This window comes from Rhineura floridana, chromosome 12, assembly GCF_030035675.1.
Source record: "Rhineura floridana isolate rRhiFlo1 chromosome 12, rRhiFlo1.hap2, whole genome shotgun sequence".
Classification (NCBI taxonomy): Eukaryota; Metazoa; Chordata; class Lepidosauria; order Squamata; family Rhineuridae; genus Rhineura; species Rhineura floridana.
Genome location: NC_084491.1, coordinates 40,731,188 through 40,756,650, shown reverse-complemented (window position 1 = coordinate 40,756,650; position 25,463 = coordinate 40,731,188). Strand labels below are relative to the sequence as shown.

At 45.2% G+C, this 25,463-nt stretch overlaps 1 protein-coding gene across 1 annotated transcript; it reads left to right on the top strand.

Moving 5' to 3' along the window:
- Positions 1-506: 506 nt before the first annotated feature.
- Positions 507-7,016, top strand: RNF26 (ring finger protein 26). Its single transcript, XM_061593008.1, has one exon. It carries the CDS (start codon positions 1,634-1,636, stop codon positions 3,122-3,124), a length of 1,491 nt encoding a protein of 496 aa, XP_061448992.1. The 5' UTR covers positions 507-1,633; the 3' UTR covers positions 3,125-7,016.
- The last annotated feature ends 18,447 nt before the right edge of the window (positions 7,017-25,463 follow it).

Here is a 25,463-nt window from a genome sequence, read left to right as displayed (position 1 = left end):
AAATAAAGGTTAAAAATCCTTCAACAAAATTATTAAACATATGAGAGAATTCCTTCTTCATTTTGTAACTAACAAACAAAATCTCCCCAGGAGGAAAAAAAACGCTCCTTCCTAGGGTGCACTACTGTGTTCTTGGCTTCTCTCCTCACAGAACTGAGAAATGGCGCCTCAGATTAAAATGACTGGAATCTTTTGTACACACTCGCCCACCCTTTCAAAGAAGGAGGGGCAAATCCCCTCAACAGAAAAGGCGGGAAAAGCCTCTTCTTCATAATACAGTAATAATAATAAACCTCTATCCCCACCCTTCGCAGGCAGGCAGGCAGGCAGGCAGTTAGCCCCCTCCTGAATCACGTGACCTATTAACTGCTAGGCTTTTCGTGGGGCGGGGCTTCAGCGTCAACCGCCTCGTGAGAGCCTCACCCCCTCCTCAACCGTCCAGTGGCGTTTTTCAAAACTGCCCAATCGCGATGCGGAGGCGGAAAAAAAAATTAAACATCGGCGAGCAAAACACACGCTGGGTAGTTAAACGTCCGTCCGGTTCCCCCCTTCTGATTGGACGAGGAGCCGCGGCCCCGCCTACCAAGATGGCGGCGCCCATTAGAGAGGAGGAAAGAACGTCAGGTGCAGCTGCGAGTGGGAGCGATTGCGAGGTGTAACGGGACTGATCGCCTTTCCCCCCCACTTCCTTAGTCTGCCCGTTGCAGGCGAGAGAAGTGGGAACAAGATGGTAGCAACGGCTGTCAAGGCGAGGAGCTGACTCGGACCTCCTGGGGGGAGGGGAGTATGGAATGACCCCCCCATTGGACTGTGTTCCACTGCCCTAAGTTGACCTCAGAGACCTTTCTCAAGGAGCCCCCCCCGGGGGAGGGGATTCCACTGGAACCTTCCATCCTCTCCCCCATCCTCCAGAGGCATTCCTGCTACACCAAGGGACGTGTCCTAACTTGCCTCTCCCGTCTACTGAGTGCTCCCTCTCCAGTGGGTTCCAGTGCAACCCAAAAAGCTCCTTGATTTCATATTTTTTTTGCCACAGTGGAGTGGACTGATAGGAGTCCCGGCTCCCCCTGACTGAGGCCTTTTCTCTTTTTGTGTCTAGGCTTGCTCCCCCTCTTCTCATGTAGCTAAAAGCACTCTCCTCACTTCCCCTTTCGATATCAGCACAATCCCTGAACAAAACACTTCTCAGCAGGAAGAATGAAGTTCTCACCTGTGACTTATGGGGTTACTTGCTTGAATCTCAATAATTTGAAGTGAGAGTAGGAAGGGAAGTCAAGGACCGTGATTTAGGGACTACGCTTGCTTGAATAAATTCTCAAGTCTTCCAAGTGGAGAGAGGGGTAACTAAATCACCCCACTTCCAAATTAGGCCTTCCTGGTAGATTGAGAACAAGGCATCAAGCCTCAAGGACAAGGGAGTATAGACATCCGTCTTCAATGCATTTTCCAGTTTGATGCCAAAGCAGTCTGTTATTTAATAAATATATAAAATACATTAAAATTCATCCCTAAGATTTGGGGCCTCTCCTTACAACAGTCATTTGGCAAACGGCGCAACTCCCTTCAGTGCCAATCAAATCCATTTCAACCCAATTACTCTTTTCTTTGGCAACTTTCCATTTGGAACTCCGCTATGGATCTAGTCGTCCTGGTTTTCAATGGCATAGGAATGATTGTGGATCTCCTGGTTGTCTTGCTGGATGTCCACTTCTTCCTCGTTTCTTCCCTGGTGTCTGTCCTGCTCTGGCTCATTGCATTTGTTTACAACCTGCCCAATAACTTTGTAGCTTGTGCGATCCACTGCTGGAATGGGATTGTGTTATCGTTGCTATGCATTGCTGAGATTTTGTATTATTTGACTCTGGGTTCTCTGCACACCATCGTCAGCATGCTGCGGGGCTTCTTCTCCAGCATGGAGAGCTTGAAAGTAGTGGGCCACCTATTTACTCACCTGACACTGAGAAGCAAAGAAATTATGCACCGAGGTTTCTGGAATCTAGTTGGGTCCGGCCAGTCACTTCTAAGGCAAGTGTGTGAAGTGTGTGCCATCGCCATGAGCCTCGTGGCTTACTTCGTCAACAGCATCATCAACATCTGTCTCATTGGGACCCAGAACCTTTTTTCCCTGGGGCTGACCCTGTGGGAAACTGTTATTGGACCCTTTCTGAGAGTCACTGACATTTTTGCTGCCTTTGTTGCACGGCTGTCGAGCAGTGCCATTGCTATGGCTATCCTCCTGTGGACTCCTTGCCAGCTGGCATTTGATCTACTGGCCTCTGTGAGCAAGCTGCTGCTTAATGTTTTCTTCCTCAACCTTTATGGCTTGATGTTGCTGTCTGTCATTGTTGTTACCAGCATCTTTATCCTCAACCCTCAACTAACGTGGACACTGGCAAGCCAAGTGTCTGGTTATTTGAACACCATGCCTTCTTACCAACGCCTAATCAGGGACATGCACCGCCTCTATCAGATCATGCTCTTGTCGCTGGAGATGGTCTTGAGCTCGCAAGCTTGGCGCAGGCTGGCTGACTGGAGTCTCCAGATGGCCAGCTGGAACAGAGGTGGCAGGGAAGCAAACCACCACGTAGAACAAGAGCAACCAGTCCCAATTGAGGGCAACCAGGAAAGGCCAGGTGGAGCTGTTGTAGTTCCAGGGCCAGTTCCTCTGGGAGCAGCTCATCCAAGAAGACAAGGGCTGCCTGTGACCAATCAGCAGGCTATAGCCCGTGCCCGCCAAACATGGCAGCCAGCAGGCCGTGGCAGCAGGGACCATCACAGAACAGAAGATGATCTGGGATCAACTGCACAACGGAGCCTGCTGACAGGGCAGCACTCACAGCATTACGGTGAAGGACCAAGCACATCCTATACCAAACCTCCAACAAAAGAGCAGCTCAATTCTCTGGAGGAGGACAATGACCCATGGCTTCTTCTCAAAGAACAAGAAGAACGGAAGAAATGTGTCATCTGCCAGGACCAAACAAAGACAGTCTTGCTACTTCCTTGTCGGCACCTTTGTCTCTGCCAAGAATGCACTGAAATCTTGCTGCAGCAGGCCATATACCAGCGCAATTGCCCACTCTGCCGGCAGATGATCCTGCAGACTCTCAATGTCTATCTGTGAGCTTTATGCACATTCCATTAAGCTTTCCATGTGCGTTAGCCAAAGCACATGGGGCTGCTGGCATTTGTACCCCCTGCTTTCTATGGCAGCTGGTGGACAGCAGCTTAACGCTGATTATTGGTATCAGCAATGGCTACCCTTTTTGTTTTCAAAGAACTATTGCAATCAGTGAAACTTGGAAAATACTATGGATAGTTTCTATGCACATGTATTTTCATTTTCTTGTTGCTACCATCAAAAAGAACAGTAGCTGATCACTGTAATAGTCTGAAACGTTACTGTTGCTAAAGGTGTTAAGCCATCATGTTTGAATATTCAAAAGTGGGGCTTGAAAAAACCTCTGATAACCTGTCTGCCAAAGGCTAACAAGTAATAAATGTAGTTTTCTGGTAAGGAACTACCTGTTGCAAAGAGAGCAGGTGCTGAAATTCTAGGCATTTGGGGTTCCCATGAATTAGTGTCTACAGCAAAGAATTCCGTAGCAGGCTTGTTTGGGAAACATTTGAAAAAAAGATGAGGACAATGTTGCTTCTATTATTATATTATTGGGGGTATGAAAGGGTATTTTCACTCCAGCATTTTCTTCTAGAGCAGGGGCAGGGAACCTTTCACTCTTTGGATCTTCCTGAACTACCACTCCTGTTATTTCTGACTATTAGCCATGCTAGCTGGATTAATGGAAGTTGGAGTCCAATAACATCCTGGGGGCCATAAGTTTCCCACTTCTGTTCTAGAGGACATGTCCTTAGTTGTGAGCCTGCAGCTACCTGAAACTGACTAGTGAGCCAATTTCATGGTTCTCTTGAGAACATTGTCTAGTTAGCTTAATATGCACTTGGGCATCCTGTAGTAGGAAAGTCCATACTTCCAAGCCCTGATCTGTAGAATTCTGACTGGTGCTATTCGCAGGAAGGTACATTAACTTAGCTTGCACTTATAAACACATCGCAGCACAGTTTTTCTTTCAAGAAACTTGGCCACTGTGCTACATCCCAGTGCCCACTGATTATCTTTTTAACGTACAATTTCAAAAGAACAGTGACAACACTGTTCATTTCCCCCCTCCAGGTTTTCTGTGTTCATTTGTTTCAGGACTTCAGATCCATAAGAAAGGGAAGCTGGACACCAAATGTAGAGCACAGAGATACCACTCACAGTAGTCTACTAGCGAGCTTCTTGTTGTATCTGTTGGCATGTAACTTACACAGGCCACCTATGCAAAACGATGACATTCCAGCTTTATTGCACAACTGAATTTCACCCTTTGGGGTTAGGTTGGTGGAAGCTGATGTTATCAAATATAGTCTTAACAAGTGATAATGCTCTATCAACAGCATTGGAGACTGTGTGGTTTGTCTCCAGGTCCTGCTAAGTCTCTGATGTGGACTGAAACAGCAGTGTTAAAGCTTTTTATGGCTCCTTGTCTGGGTTGCATTTGAGCAGGGTGGTGACCTCATTAAGAAAGCTAGACTCTAGATTCCATAGTTTAAGTCCTGAAGCCTGTCCCAGGAGCAAGTGGCATCCTTTGTAGAAGGAAATCTATGAATTGTACCTAGGTGGGACATGGGCTAGAGTGGTTTGTCTGACTGTTGCACTGGGCATAAAAATAACCTTTGAGCTCACTTTTTTTCTAGAGCCAGTCAGAAAACGCCCATAGCATCACTTCTTGGCAAACAGGCAATGGGAGCAAATCCAAAAAAACAAGTGAGCCCAGTGAAAGCTGCTGTCAACCTACAACTCTCCTGTGTTTAAAATGGGGAGGAGGACAGGTGGTGGTTGAACTCTCCTGGTTTCTTGATTGTTTGAATTGGAAAAAGAAAGCTGGGAGGCATGAAATCCTGACAATTTTTATTTTTGTGGCATTCTTTTGAGTTAACTAAATCATTTATAGCTGTTATAGTCATAAATGGATCTCTGCACCTGGGCCAGAGATAGATTTTTGCAGCCTTGTTGAAGCTATGGCATAACATGGCTTGGTCCTGGTTGTATAAATGTGCACAATATCAATGTCCTTCACACAGTAGCTTTAATAGCATTAGAATGTGTCTGGCACCCAAGTCCTAAACATGTTTGTTTGGAAGTAAGCCCTGTTGTTTTCATAGAGCTTATTTCCTAGTAAAGAACTCTTGGTTACGGATGAGGTCCACAGCTGAAAGGTCAGGGTGCTGCAAGTTTTACTATTGTGACATTATGCAGCACACTTTGTGGCAGTCTTGAGCAGTGCATTCAGGAGCTCTCGCCCTTTATGACATTGTTTGATGTTCTTTGGGGAGGTTGTGCAACTCTCACCCCAAGTGCTCCAGGGGCTAAACTTCACTTTGCAAAATGAGAGTGGAGACTGGAATCTCAAAGGGGACTTTCCAGTTCTGAAAATGAGAGTTCCTATCTTGTGACACCACATTGCCTGCTAAGGCAGATGCTAAGACTTAAAAGCGAGATTTGATGACACTTAGTCCAAATGTTGGATTTTTTTCGAGGGGTTTTTGCCAAATCAGAATAGCCATTTACGTTTCTCATCTGCAGTTTCTTTTTTTTAAAAAAAACAGATTGTTAAAATCCTTGCAAATTCTGCTTTGTTTTTATTTTATTTTATTTACTTGGAAAAATTCTCTGCATTTTGTTTTTTAATTTTCTTTTCATTCTAAGCCCTTACTGAGTTCCCTGGACTTGAGGGAGAACCAAGGCACCTCTCAGAGGCAAAGGTTTGGAGATGAAGAATGGATTTGAGCAGATGCTAAACTGAGTGCCTTAATGGTGGCAGGTCAAAATGCTTACAAACTCAAGTGTGCTTGTGTGTGTTATATAATGAGTTGTGGCACTACAGGTTGGAGCTAGACATTCAACATGTGTTACAATTTTGAGGTGGTGGAACAAACTGTACAACTTCCAATTGCAGGTGGAAGATGCTATGTTTGTAATGCTTCTCAACATAAAAAAGAACAACTTTCTATAAGTTAAAGACAAAGTAGCATATTAGAGGGAGGTTCTGGGCCATCATGCTCTTTATTCTTTTGTTAAGTTTTCTACTTGTAAAGATATCTCTTTTTTGTTTAGGGAGCCTTCAGTAATGTGATCCTCCCCACCTTCAATCTGAGGCTGTGTACAGATCATACATTTAAAGCACAGGATCCCACTGCTCCCCCGCAAAACATGGGAACTATAGTTTGTTAATGGTGCTGGGAACTGTAGCTCTGTGAAGGGTAAACTACAATTCTCAGGATTCTTTGGGGGAAATCATATGCTTTAAATTATGGTGTGTACACAGCCCGAATCGGTACAAGCCGCTCTGCTGTCTAGTTTGTCTGCATGTGTAGACCAGCGTTTACATGCACTGATCGGTACTGAGGATCGAAAGAAATTGTGCAAGGAGAGCAACCTAGTTTAGAATAATACGTTATTCTCTCTCCTCTGCCCTTCCCTCCAATATCTGCGTCAGAAATTTTATTCCAGCCTTTCTAAGCAGTTAGATTTGTAGCACTGAGAGTTAATTGCATGTTTTGCAATTTTGGTGGCAGAGGAGAGGGTAGACAGAGAATTGAGTAGGAGGAGAGATGCATGGTTTTACTGTCCTATGGAGCTACTGTCCTATGGAGCGACTGCCTACCATCCTATGGAGCTAACTGCTCACTCCTGATTTGTGCCTTGTTCAAAGTGCTGCCCACTCTCATCGTCTTTCTGGGTGTTATTTTATAGCAAGATGGAGAAGATGTGCAATTGCCTTTTTTTAGCCAGCACCTGTGCCAGTCCCTCCTCACACAAATCACTGGCCATGGCTCTTCACGCTGCCTCTGGAGGAGCTTTTTGGTTTGCTTATGTGGTCATGGCAAAGTCTACGCTTTGCACTCTGTAAATGATGGTTTGCAAATTAAAAGAAACCCTTTTCACAAAATCAGTTCTGCCCGCTGTTCTTTTTGAGTAATTAAAAGAGAGAGAACACTTGAGTGTCCCTCTGGTTTGTTCTGTTTATGTTTTCTGGGTTTACATGTCATAGAGAGAACCTTGTGGCTCTGGAGCTGGAGAAACTTGGTATGAACCCCATCTAGAGTCACTGGGTGGCCTCCGGCAAATCATTATCTCAGCTTCAGTTCCCAGCTACGTGACAGAGTTGAAGGGAAGGCTTGCTAGCCTTCCAGAAGCAATGGAAACACTCCATATTCTCCCCAAATTTAGTACCTTATATGTACTCAGGATACCATTTTCTAAGATACCAGTCTAAATGGGTGAGGTCCTCAGTGCTGGGCAGAACAAAATGGGGGCCAGGCTTATCTCGGATACTCTTCTGCTGTATCTGCAGTTGGCATTTTCCATCTCTGGATTTTATGCTTATCCTCTGGTGAAGTGGGTTCCATATCTGTATTCTGAATTATGGCCGCTGGGGGTTACATTTCAGCAATCATTTCTGCAAAGGAAAGTCCCCTTTGAAGCACAACTGGAATCCAGCCAGACCAGATCAGTGTGGTGTCTCCGGCAGCCACAGCCACTATGATTCTCTTCATGAAGTCCAGCCAAGGAGGCAAAGCTTAAACCAAGCAACTCCCTCACCCTGGAATTCTCCGCTGTGGGATATGAGAGCTGTGTGGGTTTCCAAAGCAAGCTGGGAAAATGCTGATTAAGAATTTTGAAAAGTACACCAGAGCTGGTGGTAGCAGTGTTAACATTTATTATGAATGAGCGGCTTTTCTGTTCACAACACTCAAAAGCAATTTACAATCAATAATAATAAATACTTAACAAGAGCGTTCAGAGTGCTTTGCAGATATGATCTTAGGCAACAATCCTGTAAATTAGGTTGGTATTATTGTCCCCAAATTAAACAAGGTGGGTGATGGAACGCGCGTAGTCTGAGGCTGCTTACAGGCCATACCTTCAAAGCACATTCTAGTTCTTTCAAAGAATTCTGGGAACTGTAGTTTACCCCTCACAGAGATACAATTCCCAGGATTCTTTTTTTTTTAATGGGGGGAGAGGTGCTTTGAATGTACTTTCAAAGTGTGTAAATGCTCACTGAGAGACAAGTGGCATACTTAAGGACGTCCCATGAATTCATGGCAGGAGTGAGATTTGAAACAAGATCTTCCAGTATTATAGCTTTGGCAAGTTAGACATCATTATTACTACTACGTTTATTTATTAATTTATGAAATGTCTCTTCTACCCTTCCTTCCAAAGGAGCCCAGGGTGGCAAACATCATTACACATAGCTTCAGCGGGTTGTGGTTCCACGCAGAGGATGCAATTGATGCTTTTCCTGGTGGCTGTTTTTTTCTTCCCATGGTTGTTCTACCCAGTTGTAGGATTTCTGGTGAGAATTTACAAGAGAGAATATTCACTTAGAATCTAGGGGGGTTAGCAGCTTGGAAGGCAGGGAAGTTTTGTGGGGGGGGCATGGTTGCCAAGAAGACAAACAAATTCAGTGGAAGAGCATCTGTTTTGCAGGCAGAAAGCCCCAGGTTCAATTCCTGGCATCTCCTAGCTTTCTGTGTTCCTATGGGAAGGTGCTCCTTCCGTCTCCAGCCTTACCCAACATGGTGCCCTCCAGAAGTTGTTGGATTCCAACTCCAATCAGTCCTAGACAGTCTAATCAGTGGCCAAGGATGATGGGGAATGTAGTCCAAAACAGCTGGAGGGCTTGGAGAGGCTGGCTTACAACCAATATACATATGGCAATAGAAACAAAACATTAGTATCAGCAGAAGAAAGTGTAGGAGCAGGGAATGTTTTCTTAAAGTTTACAAAACAGCCACTTGCTTTTGGATCTCCAGTAATGAGGAACCAGCCAGGCATCTTTAGAGGAAAAATACCAAGGACACTGGAGAAAGAACAAAAGACTGGTGGTTTTTTTAAACAAGACATATATTACAGCAGATGCATAATCAGGCTTTCTCAGAATATCATCTTTAACAAAAAATATTCCAAGTCCCTATACCTCAAGCTGTCAGGAAATAGTTTAAAAATGTGTTAAGCCGTGGAGTGTTTTTGTCAACATTATTATGGCCTGTGATGTAAACAATACATTGAAATGGGAAGGGACAATAGAGAAGCCTGATAGGCGTCTGCTTTTTGTAAAATTATCTGAAGCATTTTAAGGTGCCTAGATAAAATCAGTAACAAACAAGGTAGTTCCTGATACCTTAGGCTTACAACTGAGAAGACAGAACCCAAAAGGACAAAGAAGGAGGGCAGAAGAAAGTGAGCAAACTCAGGTGCCAGTTCTTAAAGTCACAAAATTCTTTTACTGAGCATCTTGAATGAAAAGATTCAGGGACAGGAGGAGCCAACTGGTGTTGGTCTCTCAGAGCCAGAGTGGACCCTGTGGTCTGGTCTCATCACTTCCTTTCTTGCAGCCAAGTGACTGCTAAGGAAGAGCCTCCGTCCCCTTCTCTTCCTTTCCAGTCTTCCCCCTCCTCTCCTTGCCTTCCTTGCTTTCTATTACTCCAGTCTTTGCTAAAATAAAGACCAAGCTATGTGAAAACCCAAATACTGCAGCCTCAAGCAAATTAAAGAAACCATTGTTGTTTTAAATCAGATATATGCAGACTATTAAGGCAACATGTACTAGGGTCTTATCTGTTGCTTTTAGGAGCCAGAACTGAGCCCCAGCAAAATGTTATCACACATCAGAAAGAAGTCATTTGCTGTTTGAGAGGGGAGTCAGGGGACAGAAATTCACCCTTTCAGAACACACCCACATGCACACATCCCTTAAACAACTGTCCGTCCGTCCATGTGTGTGTGTGTGTGTGTGCGGTGATCTGCTGCTGAGATAGCAGCTATGTGGAAATTTCCTAAGGGAGAACAGTAGGGCCAAGAGGAATGATGTTTATCCACACCGAATCATTAGCCGGCTCTTGCTGTGTAAGAAGCAACAAGATAAGCTAACAAACCCCTTTTTTAAAGAAGCAAGAAAATCTTGGGACAGCTTAAAGCAGTGTTCACCCTCCTGGTGTCCCCCAGACGTTGGACTCCAGCTCCCATCAGCTCCCATCAGCTCCACCCAAGCATGACCAATGGTCAGGAATGAATGGAGTTACTATAAGACCACAAGTTAGGCATCCCTGTCCCAAATTGCAGGGGAAAATAGGGGAAGCATACCATCGCTTACGCAGGCAGGAAAGTGGATCAAACTGAGGTTATAAATTATTAGTAGGGTTGGGGGGAGAAACTTGATTTAGTTTGCAGTTAAAGGTAAAGCTACCTAATTTGCACTTTCTGAAATAATCTGAAAACCAAAATATAGCCATCCTTTGAAATTTGCACTCGTTTCTGCAGTGCAACTCTCCAGCAAAGTAACATGTACAAAAAATGCACATACTAAAGTGTTCATATAAATGCATATATGAGTGAAAACAACATATAGAAATAAGTTATATTGGGGGAAATAGTTTTGCAAAAATGTGTACCTTAGGCAAAATTGCACACAAATGCATATATTAGGAGAGATTTGCTCTAAAATGCTGGTGAATTTTCATTACTTTTTGTTTTAAAATGCAAACTGATATGGCAATGTGGAGAACTGAACTTAAGACTGGCAAAATGAGAAACTGAGAAACCAAAATGGTCAGATTCTCCCATCCTTATCTGTTAGACAGTATACAGGTTGTTATCCTTTGGACCAGTCTGGACCTTGAGCCCCTGACTAGCCCAGCTCCTGCGTGAGTACACAGAAAGTTGTCTTGTGGATAAAAGAAGCAGACAAGCCAATTCAGTGGAAGAGTAGCTGCTCCATTGAAAACTCCAAAGGGGCAGAAATGACCAGCGAGGAGTTTAGCTGTAGATCAAACCACATATTGATCATCTTCCACTCTGCTGGTATTAATTTCCTCAACAGTAGTGCAGCTGACACTCAACACTGCTGTTGGCAGGAATTCATAGAATCATAGAGTTGGAAGGGGCCTATAAGGCCATCGAGTCCACACCGCTGCTCAATGCAGGAATCCAAATCAAAGCATCCCCGACAGGTGGCTGTCCAGCTGCCCCTTGAATGCCTCCAGTGTTGGAGAGGCCACCACCTCCCTAGGTCATTGGTTCCATTGTCGTACAGCTCCAACAGTTAGGAGGTTTTTCCTGATGTCCACTCAAAATCTGGCTTCCTGCAACTTGAGCCCATTATTCCGTGACCTGCACTCTGGGAAGAGATCCCGGCCTTCCTCTGTGTGGCAACCTTTCATGTACTTGAAGAGTGCTATCATATCTCCCCTCAGTCTTCTCTTCTCAAGGCTAAACATGCCCAGTCCTTTCAGTCTCTCCTCATAGGGCTGGCATAGATGCCAGAGACCACCTTGACTGTGGGGTGTTGTTTAGGGGCTTCTGTTTGGGTAAAAGTTTAATTTCTGTTGGTCGGTTTTTTGTTTTGCTGTTACTGGGATTATGCTTTGTATTTTATTGTTGGATTTTATTAGGAATTGTATGTTTTTATGATGTTTTTAACTTATTGACCATTTGAATTTATTTCTTACAGTGAGTTGTGTAACTTTTTTTCTGTTCATGTTGTGAGCCGCCTTGTGCATAAATTGTTATGGAAAGACGGCATACAAATAAACAGTGATGATGATGATAGGGCTATATTTCCAGGCCTGGAGGTTACTTCTCTCCATGGAGATTTCTCTCCCTATTTGAGCTGGACATTGGGAAACTGCCCCTTGCAGCCTTGATAAGAAAGAGGCAGCCTTTGGACCTTGGCATCTCCACTTAAAAGGATCAAGTAAGCCGGTGGTGGGAAGCATACCTTGAACTGCCCCTGCCAGTCTGCTGATCTAGATGGAGAAATTGTCTGACCTGATAAAAGGACTCTTCGTATGATGTTCCAGAGGCAAAAGGAAAACATGACATCCTACTGCAGAAGCATTTCTGGTGGGAAGGAAAGGATGCTAGTTTAGGAGGTTTTCAGCGCTAGATATGTCCAAACTTTCCTGGCCAGGAAAAAAAATCCAGTTGTAAATATGACACAAAAAAGCTGATTCACACATGCCAATTAGGCTGATTCATACATGTTCCTCACTCAGTGCAGAGCTTGGAATATTACTTTTAAAAAGTAGTAATAAATTACAGTTACAATTACATGGCCCCCAAAAGCAGTAATTACAGTTACAATAACAATTGCTCTGAAAGTAACTGATTACTTTTTCTCAAAAGTAATCACTACAACTACATTTCAGTTACTTAGAAAAATGCTTACAAGGTGCTGGCCTTGGCTGCTGCACATCTAAGTAGCCTAAAACAACATTAAAAATAAACATATACATACAGAAGTAGTAGAAAAATTCTTTTTATCCATGATAGCAATGGTGGTCTCTCCGCTGGTAAGGGAGGTGGGGAGGGAGGCAGAGGCCACTACTCAGATCTCTGCACATCAAACCAAGTGCAACCCCTCCCCCCAGCCAGCAAGCATAATCTCTCTCACTTAACCACCTCCCGGACCCGGCCCTTCCACCAGCTAAGAGGCACTCACTCAAGCAAACATTTTTCCCTGAGATGCAAAAAAGTTAAAATACTGCAAATGTAGCACAGTAGCCAGAGAGGGTGGTGCAGGCCACTTTGTGTGCCAAGTGCAAATACAGTATTCGCACACACATACACATGTTTTCATATTTCACCTCCACAGTTCTTTATCTCCATTCTGCTGCTGCCTCCTTCTCCTCTTTTATCCATGTTCTTGCCCTCCGGTTTCTTTCTCCCTCCACTCCATTCTTCTCTACCACCATTCATTTTTTTAAACAATTGTTTTCCCCACTCCACCCCCATCTCGCTCTCCAACTCCTCCCTCTTCACCTCCTCCCCACCCACAGAGCATGAGGGAAGAGCAATGCTGCACAGAAGCCCAGTTTGAGGCACATGATTTTCATCCACAAATCAGAGGAGCAGAAGATTTCCCCTGCTTCCCCCCTCAAGTAATGCCCAAAAGTAATGCTGAAAAGATTACAATTACTCCACAAAATTAATAAAATTACTCCTTGTTCTATTACAATCAAAATGTAAAGGAATTACCCACTCGTTCCTCAAAAAAATAGTAATGAATTACAAGTAATTCTTTTTTTGTAACAAATTACTTCCAAGCTCTGACTCAGTGGTTGTAAACATCTAGCAATGTCTTGCATGTGTGAATGAGCTCGTTCAGATCTTAACACCACTGAAGGGTCTGTCAAATCACCCAACATCACTGCAGCCAATTTCGGGTTTGGTTCTTCACACATACAGCTAGCTGCCTAGTCACCACAACAAATCAGCGGGATCTACACACTTAGATCCTCTGTGAAATGTAGGTTGGTTCACACATAAAGCTGCCCAGTTCTGACAAATTGGAGGGATCTAATAATAATAATAATAATAATAATAATAAATTTAATTTTTGTGTCGCCTATCTGGCCGAAACCACTCTAGGCAACGTACAACATTAAATTCAACAATACATAATAATACAATACATAATAAAATACAGCGCAGTCAACAATAACCATTTTTAAAAGCGGCAGTACAGGGCCATCAATAGACGATTTTAAAACAATATAAAGAAATTAGCCCACCCCGGGGACCCCAAAGGCCTGTCCAAAGAGCCATGTTTTTAAGGCTCGGCGAAATGTATCTAGGGAAGGGGCATGGCGAAGATCGAACGGGAGGGAGTTCCAGAGAGTGGGGGCCGCCACTGAGAATGCCCTCTCTCTAGTCCCCACCAGCCTAGCTGTTTTCGTTGGTGGGACGGAGAGAAGGCCCTGTGTGGCTGATCTGGTCGGGCGGCTTAGTTGATGGTACTGGAGGTGCTCCTTCAGGTAAACTGGGCCGAGACCGTATAGGGATTTAAAGGTTAAGACCAACACCTTGAATTGGGCCCGGAAAACAACTGGAAGCCAATGTAGATGAAATAACACCGGCGTGATGTGATCACGGCGGCGGCTGTTTGTAAGCATTCTGCACCAGTTGTAGTTTCCGGACCATTTTCAAGGGTAACCCCACGTAGAGTGCATTGCAGTAGTCTAAACGAGAGGTAACCAGGGCATGTACCACCAGTGGGAGCTGATGAATAGGAAGGTAGGGTTTCAACCTCCGTATGAGGTGTAGTTGATACCAAGCTGCCCGGCTCACTGCCGAAATCTGAGTCTCCATGGACAGCTTGGAATCAAGAACAACCCCGAGGCTGCGGACCTGATCCTTCAGGGGCAATTTTACCCCATTAAGATTCAGGTCAGCAACACCCAACCTTCCCCTGTCACCCACAAGTAGCACCTCGGTCTTATCAGGATTGAGCTTCAGCCTGTTTCTTCCCATCCACCCACTCACGGATTCCAGGTACTTGGACAAGGTCTCTACAGCCAACTCCGGTGAAGATTTAAAGGAGAGATAGAGCTGCGTGTCATCAGCATATTGGTGACATCGCAGCCCAAAACCCCTGATGATAGCTCCCAGCGGTTTTACATAGATGTTAAATAGCATGGGAGAGAGGATAGAACCCTGTGGTACTCCACAAGTGAGGGGCCAAGGGTCTGAAACCTCATCTCCCAATGCTACCTGTTGATGCCTGTCAGAGAGAAAGGAACGGAACCACTGTAAAACAGTGCCTCCTATTCCTAATCCCTCCAGGCGATCTAACAGGATGCCGTGGTCGACGGTATCAAAAGCCGCTGAGAGATCTAGGAGGACAAGAAAGGTGGATTCTCCCCTGTCTAGTGCCCTCCTCATATCATCTACCAGAGCGACCAAGGCTGTTTCAGTACCATGCCCAGTTCTGAAACCCGATTGGTATGGATCTAAATAATCCGTTTCATCCAAGTGTGCTGACAACTGGTTAGCCACCACTCGCTCAATGATCTTGCCCAAAAATGGCAAATTCGAAATGGGGCAAAAGTTGTTCAAAACTTGGGGATCCAAGGAGGACTTTTTTAGAATGGGTTTTATAATTGCCTCCTTGAGGGCCGGTGGCATTACACCCTCCTTCAAGGATGCATTTACCACCGCCCTGATCCCTTCGCCCAATTTCTCCTTGCAGTTCATAAGGAACCATGATGGGCAAGGATCAATCAGACAGGTGGTAGGCTTCACCGTTGAAAGTACCTTGTCCACATCCTCAGAAGGAAGAGGCCGGAACCGATCCCACTGAACCGGATTGCAACTGGTTAACTCTGGATCCTCTACTGCATCCACAGCGTACGGAATCGAGTTCTTCAGATGTTCGACTTTATCAGCAAAGTGCCTTGCCAATTTGTCACAGGAAGTCTTTAAATGCTCCAAGGGTTCCTGAGCGACTGGACCGACCAGGCTTCGGACCACCTGGAACAGCTTCCTGGGACAGCACTCTGCGGATGCAATAGAGGCAGCAAAGAAATCTTTCTTTGTTGCCTTTATTGCCACCTGGTAGGCAGCTATTGCTATCTACACACTTAAATCCTGTGTGAAATGTGGCCTCCATAAGGCTAATCTGGAGGCAAAGTTTCCTCCTTCCACTCATTCGATAAATTGATTTCCCAACACATTCCTCTTTCCTGTCCAGCTGGAAACCAGATTGTGGAGATGCTTAAACTAGTGGGGAATGGAGTGTAGATCTCATGCAGATAGATTCTCTCTCTCTCTCTCTCTCTCTCTCTCTCTCACACACACACACACACACACACTTGCAAATCACCCACTATTTATAAACTAGCCTAAAAAGTTCCAGTCTCAGTGGAATTGTCTTTTGCAAATCTTTTTAAAACTGGTGGGAACAAGGGCCTGTAACAAGAGCTTCAAAACATTGTGCTGTTATCTGATTTGGCAACTGCTCATGACCACACCAAGTGACACTGAAGGAACAAATCCATCCCATCGCTCCATGAGAGCCCCTGCTTGGACTTCCCATAGCTTTCCACCTTATTATTCCAAGTGGGGGGACAGTTCGCAACTGGACAAGATGCAGGATATACTCAATTAGGGGGGAATGTGGAAGGCGTTATCGAGGGCCGGGTATACCCGATTAGGATCTCCCGTTGTTTTTTCTAAAAAAGTGAAAACTAAGGAGGAGGGACACAACAGAATCTGATTAGTGCTGTGGTAGTGGTAGGGGGTTCACCCCTTACCCTGTATTATTTTCCCAGTATAAATTGTTCCTTTCAAAGTTGCATACACCATATGCCCACCATCAGCACCAATAAAGCATGTAAGTACCATTTTAGTCATTTGTTTATTTAAATCAGTCCAATCCATCAATGTATAGGCAGCTTAATATATGTATTTAAAAAATCTCTAAGCAGTTTACAAAATAAATATAAATATAATTAAGTGATTATATGAGTAAAATGCGGATGCCCACTGTCAATAAAAACCCATTCACCTATTTTGACCAGTGTTTGGCCACACAGCTGATTGTCTGCTGCATCCATAGACGCCTACGGGACATGGCCATTGCTTCTGTCCTGTTTGCTGTGATCATCTAAGAGCAATGGGGAATGCAGCCTAGCTTTCACCAACATGGTGCCCTCCAGATGTTTTGGAAAAGCACTCACATCAGCTGTGCTGGCTGGGACTGATGGGAGTGCTTATCCAAAGCATCTGAAAGGCACCAGGCTGACAATAGCTGGTGCAGGTAACCACTGCCAGTGACTTTCTCTGTTCTTGAAAGTGTGGAAGGAGCAAGGAAGAACTTCAGGAGACCTAATATAACATCTTAATGTGAGCATAACATGTGAAACAGATACATTAGCCCAGAGCAACAAGGAGGAAGGAATTGAATCAACAGAGAGGCAGGAACAGATTGCCGCTGTTCATATAACTCTGATACTGCCAAATTCTTACCATGGTGGGGAACAAATGACTTGCTCAAGTTGTGGTGGTGACAGAGAGGGAGGACAGAAGAGCTGATAATGAGGCTCACTGTGGACTGAGGTCACTTCTGTTGCTCAGTCATGACTGTCCCATCCCTCAGTGAGAAGAAGGGGCAGTCAGGATGGCACCCGAGGCACTCGTGATGATGATGCACGCGAATCACCAGCGTGGCTCTTCAATCCATGGCCATGGGGAGAGGGAGGCATTTCTCAAGCCCCCATAAGAGCCTCACAGGCCTCTCCACTTGTTAAAACTCATTATGAGGTTCCACACACCAGAGAAATGTGCTGTGTTCCCTAGGAGCCTGCTGCATTGTTGGTTTGCTCAGGGCCTGTGCGGTTTACTCATTGCCTGACTGTTTAAACACAGAGAAAGACATAAACTACATGAATGGTACAATGCAGCTATTCTGGGGTCGGTATTGACATCGGTGCTTCTGTGGCAGCTACACTTTGCTGCGGGCCCTTGTGCAAAAAACTTACTGGGCTTCCCTCCCTCCCAAGCAAATTCTACTAGAGAGCTGTATCCAGTTATGTGCCTTTTGATCAGAGATGGAATGTTATTATGAGAAGAAGAAACTTAATTAAATATAAAGTACGTATCTTCAGTGTGTATATTATTGTTATCGTTGTTGTTATATCGTCACCCTTTCTCCAAAGGAGCCCAGGGTGGGAAACTTGTCACTACTAAAGTAATACCATTAAAACTTCTAAAGACAGTTAAAAATGTTGGACTATGGCCTGGGAGACCAGGGTTTGAATCCCCACAGAGCCATGAAGCTCACTGGGTGACCTTGGGCCAGCCACTGCCTCTCAGCCTCATGAAAGCCCTATTCATGGGGTCGCCGTAAGTTGGAATCGACGGCAGCACATACAGCTTACATAGATCAGGGATGAGAAGCCTCAGGCCTGGGCCAAATGCGGCCCTTCAGGACTTTCTGTCTGGCCCTCGGAACATTTCCCAGGCCACACCCCTCACCTGGTTTACACTCTACCTAAGTGTTTTTTCCTGGCTGGAATTATGTGTCCTTGAACTCTGATGCCTCTTGTTTGTCCAGGTGGAGGACGAACAGGGTATGTGAGTGTGTGTAGAAACTAGCCTGCTCTACGAAGATAAAATTGACATGAGCTGCTCCGCCCACTTTTGCCTCTGGCCCCGCCTACAGCTGGCATGTGGCCCTCGGAAAGTTTCCTAGAAGGGAATGTGGCAGGGAATCTCCACCCCCTGCTAGAGATGCATCTTTATATGTAATATTAATAGATGTGGCAATTGGCACGGTGCATTACTGTTGGAGAAAAAATATAAACAGCCTGAAACTATCATATAACTATCATATAACTACTGTGTACAACACCATTGTTGTAGATGATAATTTTAGTTTAAAAGATTTCTGGCTTTTCTGGCTGTGGACTCTTGTGCACTGCACACCTTGCACACCCTAAGTGGCCACCAATGCTGCACTTTCTTCTGCAAACCTGCCTCCACTTGTATCAGCATTACTATTTTCTTAGATCTGGGGAGGCGGGGGCTTAGTACCACCAGAGCTACATCTTATGGAGACCCAGGCTAGGGCCTTCTCTGTGTTGGCACCCCAACTGTGAAATGCCCTCCCCCTGGATGTATGACTGGTGCCAATGCTGTTGGCATTTCAGCACCAGGTCAAGACCTATCTGTTTGCCTTGGTGTTTGTGGGATGCCAGAAATGGATTGCTGGTTCCAAAAAGTTGCTGTGTTTGACTCCATTGGTGTTTTAAACTGATTGTAGGATGCATAAATATTGCTTCTTATTGGCACTGTTTCATATTTCTGTGTTTTGCATATTTAAATTGAATGTTAACCTGCTCTAGGATGAAGTATGGGTTAAAAATATAATGATAATGTCATGTAAAGTAATATCATACATAACATAGCTTTCCTTAAACTTTACTTATTTTCATGCCAGTTACTTTTCAGCATCAAGACTGTGAGGAATGCCTTGCTAGAGAGTCTGCAATACTTCCTTGGTTGTGTCGGCAAACTGGCATCTTCCACAGAGACCTGAGACTATACAGATATAAGGAGATGCCAACAGTAGCCTTGGAGAAGTCTCTTTCCATCTCTTGATCTCAGCCTCATCTCTACATGTTATTGAAAAAGAAAGAGCTCTCTTTGATGAGAGCTCATCAAGGACTGATTTATCTCCCAAAGCCCCTCTCTTTCTCCCACCTCATCTGTTTCCTTTGTCTGGCTGATTCTCAGCTGAGTGCCATTGGGGGGGGGCTTAAAATCAGGCAACAACTCTAACAAGGATGGAAATTTTCGCTGTCAGTTTTGCCTGCTAGCCCCTAGGAGGATGGACTGCTGAGATGGATTCCCTGTGATCTGTGGCCTCTCTTCCCCACATCTCCCTTTTATCTATAAATGAAGTGGTTTCCCCATCCCCGGCAAAAGTTAATGAGGCTGTATGCAGCCAGACATAAAGCAGCTGAGCCGCTAGGTTTAAGGCAAGGAGTCAAAGTCATTTGCAAAACAGCCCATGTATGCAAACATGTGGGTTAGCTTCTGTGTGCCTGGGCTAAGGCCACAGAGACCTCCTAGGTTGGGAAAATGGAGACAGAGGAGCTTCGGACAGCCATAGGCCAGTTTTTCCATCCATCTAGATTAAGTCTGATTTTTAAAAAATATTGTTTAGGTGTCTTGAGGGTTGTTGGACTGAGAAGGTGATTTCCCCCCCCCCCGGCTGTAATTATGCACTTGTGAAGGCCTCCACGAAACGCTATGTGAAGGCGGTGAGGATGGCGAAGAAGCGATACTTCGCTACCTCCATTCAGTCATTTTGTAACCGCCCAGCGGAACTTTATAAGGTTGTCCGGAGACTTTTAAACTCTGGTTCTCCGGACGCAATATTACCATCAATAGCCCGCTGTAATGAGTTTGCGAGGCACTTCCAAGACAAGATCATAAACATCCGTCGGGACCTTGACTCCAATATTGTAACAGTTGAATCTAATGAGGTGTCCAGAACACAGTCTTGTCCTGTTTTATTGGATGAGTTTCAGTTGGTACAGCTCGAGGATGTGGACAAGGTGCTTGGACAGATACAGGCGACTACTTCCGCTCTGGACCCTTGCCCCTCGTGGCTAATAAAAGCTAGCAGAAATGGAACGGCCGGCTGGGCCAAGGAGGTAATTAATGCCTCGTTACGAGAGGGAGTGGTCCCACCTTGCCTGAAACAGGCGGTAGTGCGACCGCTCCTAAAAAAGTCCTCCTTGGACCCTGATAACTTTAACAACTATAGGCCGGCAGCAAATGTTCCATTTCTGGGCAAGGTTCTAGAGCGCGTGGTCGCTCGCCAACTCCAGGCCCTCTTGGATGAAACTGATTATCTGGATCCATTTCAATCCGGCTTTCGGCCGGGGTTTGGTACAGAAACAGCCTTGGTCGCCCTGTATGATGACCTCTGTAGGGAGAAAGACAGAGGGAGTGTAACTCTGTTGGTTCTCCTTGATCTCTCGGCGGCTTTTGATACCATCGACCATAGTATCCTTCTGGGGCGACTCGCGGAGTTAGGAGTTGGAGGCACTGCTTGGCAGTGGCTGTGCTCCTATCTTGAGAATCGTCTCCAGAAGGTGATGCTTGGGGAACACTACTCGAGTCCCTGGGTGCTCCAGTATGGGGTCCCGCAGGGCTCAGTTCTGTCCCCCATGCTTTTTAATATCTATATGAAGCCGCTGGGTGAGGTCATCAGGAGTTATGGAGTGCGTTTCCAGCAATATGCTGATGATACGCAGCTCTATTTCTCCTTTTCATCTTCTTCAGGTGAGGCTGTTGCTGTACTGAACCGCTGCCTGGCCACGATAATGGACTGGATGAGAGCAAACAAACTGAAGCTCAATCCTGACAAGACTGAGTTGCTGTTAGTTGGGGGGCCCTCTGCTCAGATGGTTGATGTCAGACCTGTCCTAGATGGGGTTACACTCCCCCTAAAGGAACAGGTCTGTAGTTTGGGGATCTTATTAGATCCGCTTCTGTCACTTGAGGCCCAGGTAGCCTCGGTGGCACGAAATGCGTTCTACCAGCTTCGGCTGGTAGCCCAACTACGACCCTATCTGGACAGGGAGAACCTAGCATCAGTTATTCACGCTCTGGTAACCTCTAGATTGGATTACTGTAATGCTCTCTACATAGGGTTACCTTTGAAAACGATTCGGAAACTTCAGCTAGTGCAGAATGCTGCGGCCAGAGTTCTTACTGGGACGAAGAAATTCGACCACATAACACCTATTCTGGCCCAACTGCACTGGCTTCCAATATGTTTCCGGGCCAAAGTGTTGGTCCTTACCTATAAAGCCCTTAACGGCACTGGACCGCAATATCTGATGGAACGCCTCTCCTGCTATGTTCCTACCCATTCACTCCGCTCGACGTCTAAGGCCCTTCTCCGGGTCCCAACCTATACAGAGGCCCGGAGAACAGTAACAAGATCTAGGGCCTTTTCGGTGGTGGCCCCCGAATTATGGAATGCCCTCCCAGATGAGATACGCCTGGCGCCTTCTCTGTCATCTTTTCGGTGCCAGATAAAAATCCACCTCTTCACCCAGGCATTTTAAAGTATTTAAGCTTTTAATCTTATTTTTTTTAGTTTTCTTTCACTTTGTTTATATAATATTTATATTGTCTGCGCAATACACACTTGCTGTATTTTAAATATTGTGGTTTTATCATGTTGTACACCGCCCTGGGAGCTGCTAGCTATAGGGCGGTTTAGAAATGCAACTAAATAAATAAAAATAAATATTTAGGGACCCTCCAGATGTCCTTTTCAGTGAGCATTCATGATTATTGGTGCACATGATGGTATTTGGGGTGATTATACATAATCCTGCTTTCAATACTGTTTGCACCTTCAAATGTTTTAGGGTGCGCATACTGTTTTGTTTCTGATCAGTGTATGTTGTGTAACTTGCTGCTGAAATCCTGTAACATTTGATAATACACATGTTTCCGTTTATGTTTTCTCCCACTTTTGTTGCACTATCGCGCAAGAGTGCCCCTCCAGACAGCAACAATTGTGATAACATTGGGAAAGTGCAACAGAGCAACTAACAAAGCAGAAAGATGTGTGGACAGTCCAGTATAAATCTACCACTAATGTGCTATTATTACATCAGTGGTATGTTGCAAAAAAGCACCCATGTGGAGGGGCCCTTATTTGTTTGTTTTGTTTTAATCTGTGCCACCTTTCTTAAAAAGTTCAGGGAAGCTCACAGTCAAAATAACAAAAACAATCTGGGGGTCTGCATGATTTCTAGTCAGACTATTATCTTAAAGAGAAGGGTCTAGGTGTCTTTGTGTTGATCATGAGGTGATCATCAGCCAGCAGTGCAAGGCTGCAGCTAAAAAAGCAAACACAATCTTAAGACTGCATTGACAGAAGGAAAGTGTTCAGATCACAAGAAGTACTAGTTCTTCTCTTTTCTTAGCTGGTCAGGTGGAATCTGGAGTACTTTGTCCAGTTCTGGGATGCCTCATGTTAAGAAGGACATTGGCAAACTGGAGCACATCCAGAGGAGTTGAGTGGTCTGGAAGCCAAGGCTACTCCCAGACTTTCACTATTTTATGGGTGGGATTCAATCACATACCTGCAAATTCAAGTGAGGCAATTAAACTGGATTTGGTGCTCATGTGCAACACATTCTGAAAACATTAGGACATGAAACATTCAATGTGCAACATTAAAACTTGCCCGCTTGTTAGCATAAGAGCCCTTGTTAGATGCTGGATAGAAGCCAAGATGTGTCAACAGATTCATGGAGGACTGGTGCATATCTGCATATATTTACCATGCTAGCTAACGATGGATCCTCCATGTTCAGGAGGACTATACCTCCCAATTATCAGATGCTGGAGACAAAAAGCAGAAGCTGAGTTTGGCTCTGGAGAGTGTTCCTCCCCTTGCAGAGCACAGCTAGGCCAGCCATTGATCTGTGGATTCACTTAGGCACTGGATAAACATCTCCGCTTAGGAAAACAGATCAAATTGAAACATGGAGTCAGCAATAATTCAATCTGCTTCTAGGAAAGAAGTTTGGGCACCTCAGGGAGGCTGAAGAGGTCCCAGCCCAAGTGATACAGGGAGGGTGAGGAGTTCTGAAGCAAGCATCTTTTTCAGATTGGCAAGAGGTTTGAAAAGTCATTTCTAAAATCATTATGAGCGATGAGGAGAAAAGCACAGAGATAAACAATTATCTTTCTCTCACATAAAAGTAGTATAACTCGCTATTGTCAAAAGAAATGAATTGTTGGCATCCCCAAGATGGACACAAAGGAAGTGACTGAGTGCTTCATTATCTTATGTAATTCAGCTCCGCAGGAAGTTATGATGATAAATACATTGGGTGCATCAGGCTATCAAGGACTGTGAGCTGAGATAAGCTCAGAGGCAATTTACCTCTGTTTGGGAGACCCAACTGTACCTCGTTCCATGTTATTGGTGCGTTCAGCGCTGTCCCTCTCCATCAGTCTGAGATAGTGGGATGCAAATATGCCACCCTGGCATTTCAATAGCAGGTAACAGGGAAAAGGTCCAACTAGGAGCCATGATGGCTATGATCTATCTCCACTGTTGGAGGCAGTGTGTCTCTGACTGCCAGTTGCCCGAAATCACAAATGGTGAGAGTGCTGCTGTGCTCTGATCCTGCTTGCAGGCTTCCCATAACAGGCATCCGTCTGGTCACTGTGAGGAGGCCGGATTAGATGGGCCTCTGGACTGATCCACCAGGACTCTTCTTATGTTCTTATAACTACGCCCCTGGTGAGCTGCTGCTAGTCAAAATCAAGGATTCCACACTGTTAGCATTTTGCAAGAGAGATTCAATTGCACGTCGGGAAATTTAAATGTGCACAAATAGAGTGGATTAAAGGGCTCTTTCATCATAGCACAACAAATCCCCTCCCTTTTTTTAAAAAGTAGACTTTTGTGGCTAGGAAAATGACAGGGAAATGCACAGAAAAGTGTGGGATGAACGACTGAGTCACGGGAACATGTATGACCACAGTGGAAGCAAATTGGGATGAACTGAATGCTCCATAAAAACTGGACAGTAGACATTGTCTAACATCTACGTAAGTGCTGAACAAGCACAACAGGATGAATGCTCCATAAACAGGTACTTTGGAACTGGAGCTCCTATTCCCATTTTGAAATCCTGGAGGGCGGGGGAGGGAGGAGAAGGGAAGCCAACATATTGCAGAACTCCTTTACGTCTGGTGGGCAGGGGGCAGTGCAGCTTGAGATTTGCAGTTATCTCAAAGTATCCCCCAAACCCATTTGTGTGAGCCTGCTAAGTGGTGCCCATAGAAAGCAATATGTGGGGGTAGCCATAGCTCAGTCTTTCCTGCAGGGCTCTGACTGGGACAGGGGCTGGCCAAGGCTTCTTCTCTGGTCCCAGATTTTCCAGTGTGAGAACAGCAACCCAATTTGGGTGAAAGGTCCTTTATTTTTAGCAAGGGAAGGAAGCATGCTTTCTGCATGCTTGCCCAAAATAGGCCTCACTGTGCTCATTTCCCCAAATATTTCTGGAATGCGCCCAGCTGCAGAACTTTCCCAGTGTCCGAGCAAGCTGCAAATCTCCTTGGGATTTCTGGTCTCACCTGGAGGCTTCAAGGATGCTGGGAAGAATGAATCTGATTGGTTTCACCCAGCACTCATCTTTTTGGCACCAAACCAGTTCCCCTCAACCTCTTTACCAAGCTAGGTCAGGAGGTTTGATTTGACTTTACTTTTTTGTGTGTGGGGGTAGCATGCTTTTGGAGCTGAGACCGTGTAGGGGAACCCAGATGATCCGACCAAAAGCAAACCTTAGAGGACTGAGAAATGTGGAGCTTCAGACTGACCTGGGGCGATCTCAGTTTTTACCAACAAATGACCTCGGCCTCCCTGCCCAGAGAAAGCACTGTCCAGGTCAACTCTGATGACGGACATCTATTGCGAACGACGCTTGGACCATAGAGCCAGAGCCCCGGGCTGTGTCAGCAACGTAACAAAGACATGTTGTATCCTGCATCCTGGGGCTTTCACAGTAAGACTGGAACATCAGCAGGAGCCAACATTCCCCTGTTCTCTCTCCCCACACCCCAGCTGCAGGATCTGGAGCAAAAGGGGGCCCTCCGGCTTCATTGCTTTCCCAGATTTTGTTTGTTTTTGATAGAACATAAAAAATTGCTAGAACAAACCAATGGTCCACTTTAATTGTGCAAATGTAAATTTCCCAGCATGAGCCTGTGTCCCTCCCACAAAATACTGACAGGGAGCCAGCCAGCCAGCCAGCCTGCCTGGGGGGGGGAGGGGGGGGAGTCCCAAGGCTAGACAGAGTCCTAGAGAGCTGTATTTGGCCTCCGGACCTGAAGTTCTCCAACCCTGAGTTAAAGGCATGCTTTTATATCTTTCAAGGCTCAGGGGGTGTTTCTGTATTAGCAAATGAAAGAGGAAATATTAACGATGGCCGTTACTTTGAATTCAATGGGACCTGCTTCCGAGTAAATATGCACAGGGTTGGGCTGTAAATTTATTGCA

What these genes read in the sequence shown, in the direction of transcription:
- RNF26 (XM_061593008.1), top strand. Translation starts at nt 1,634, where the DNA reads ATGGATCTAGTCGTCCTGGTTTTCAATGGCATAGGAATGATTGTGGAT.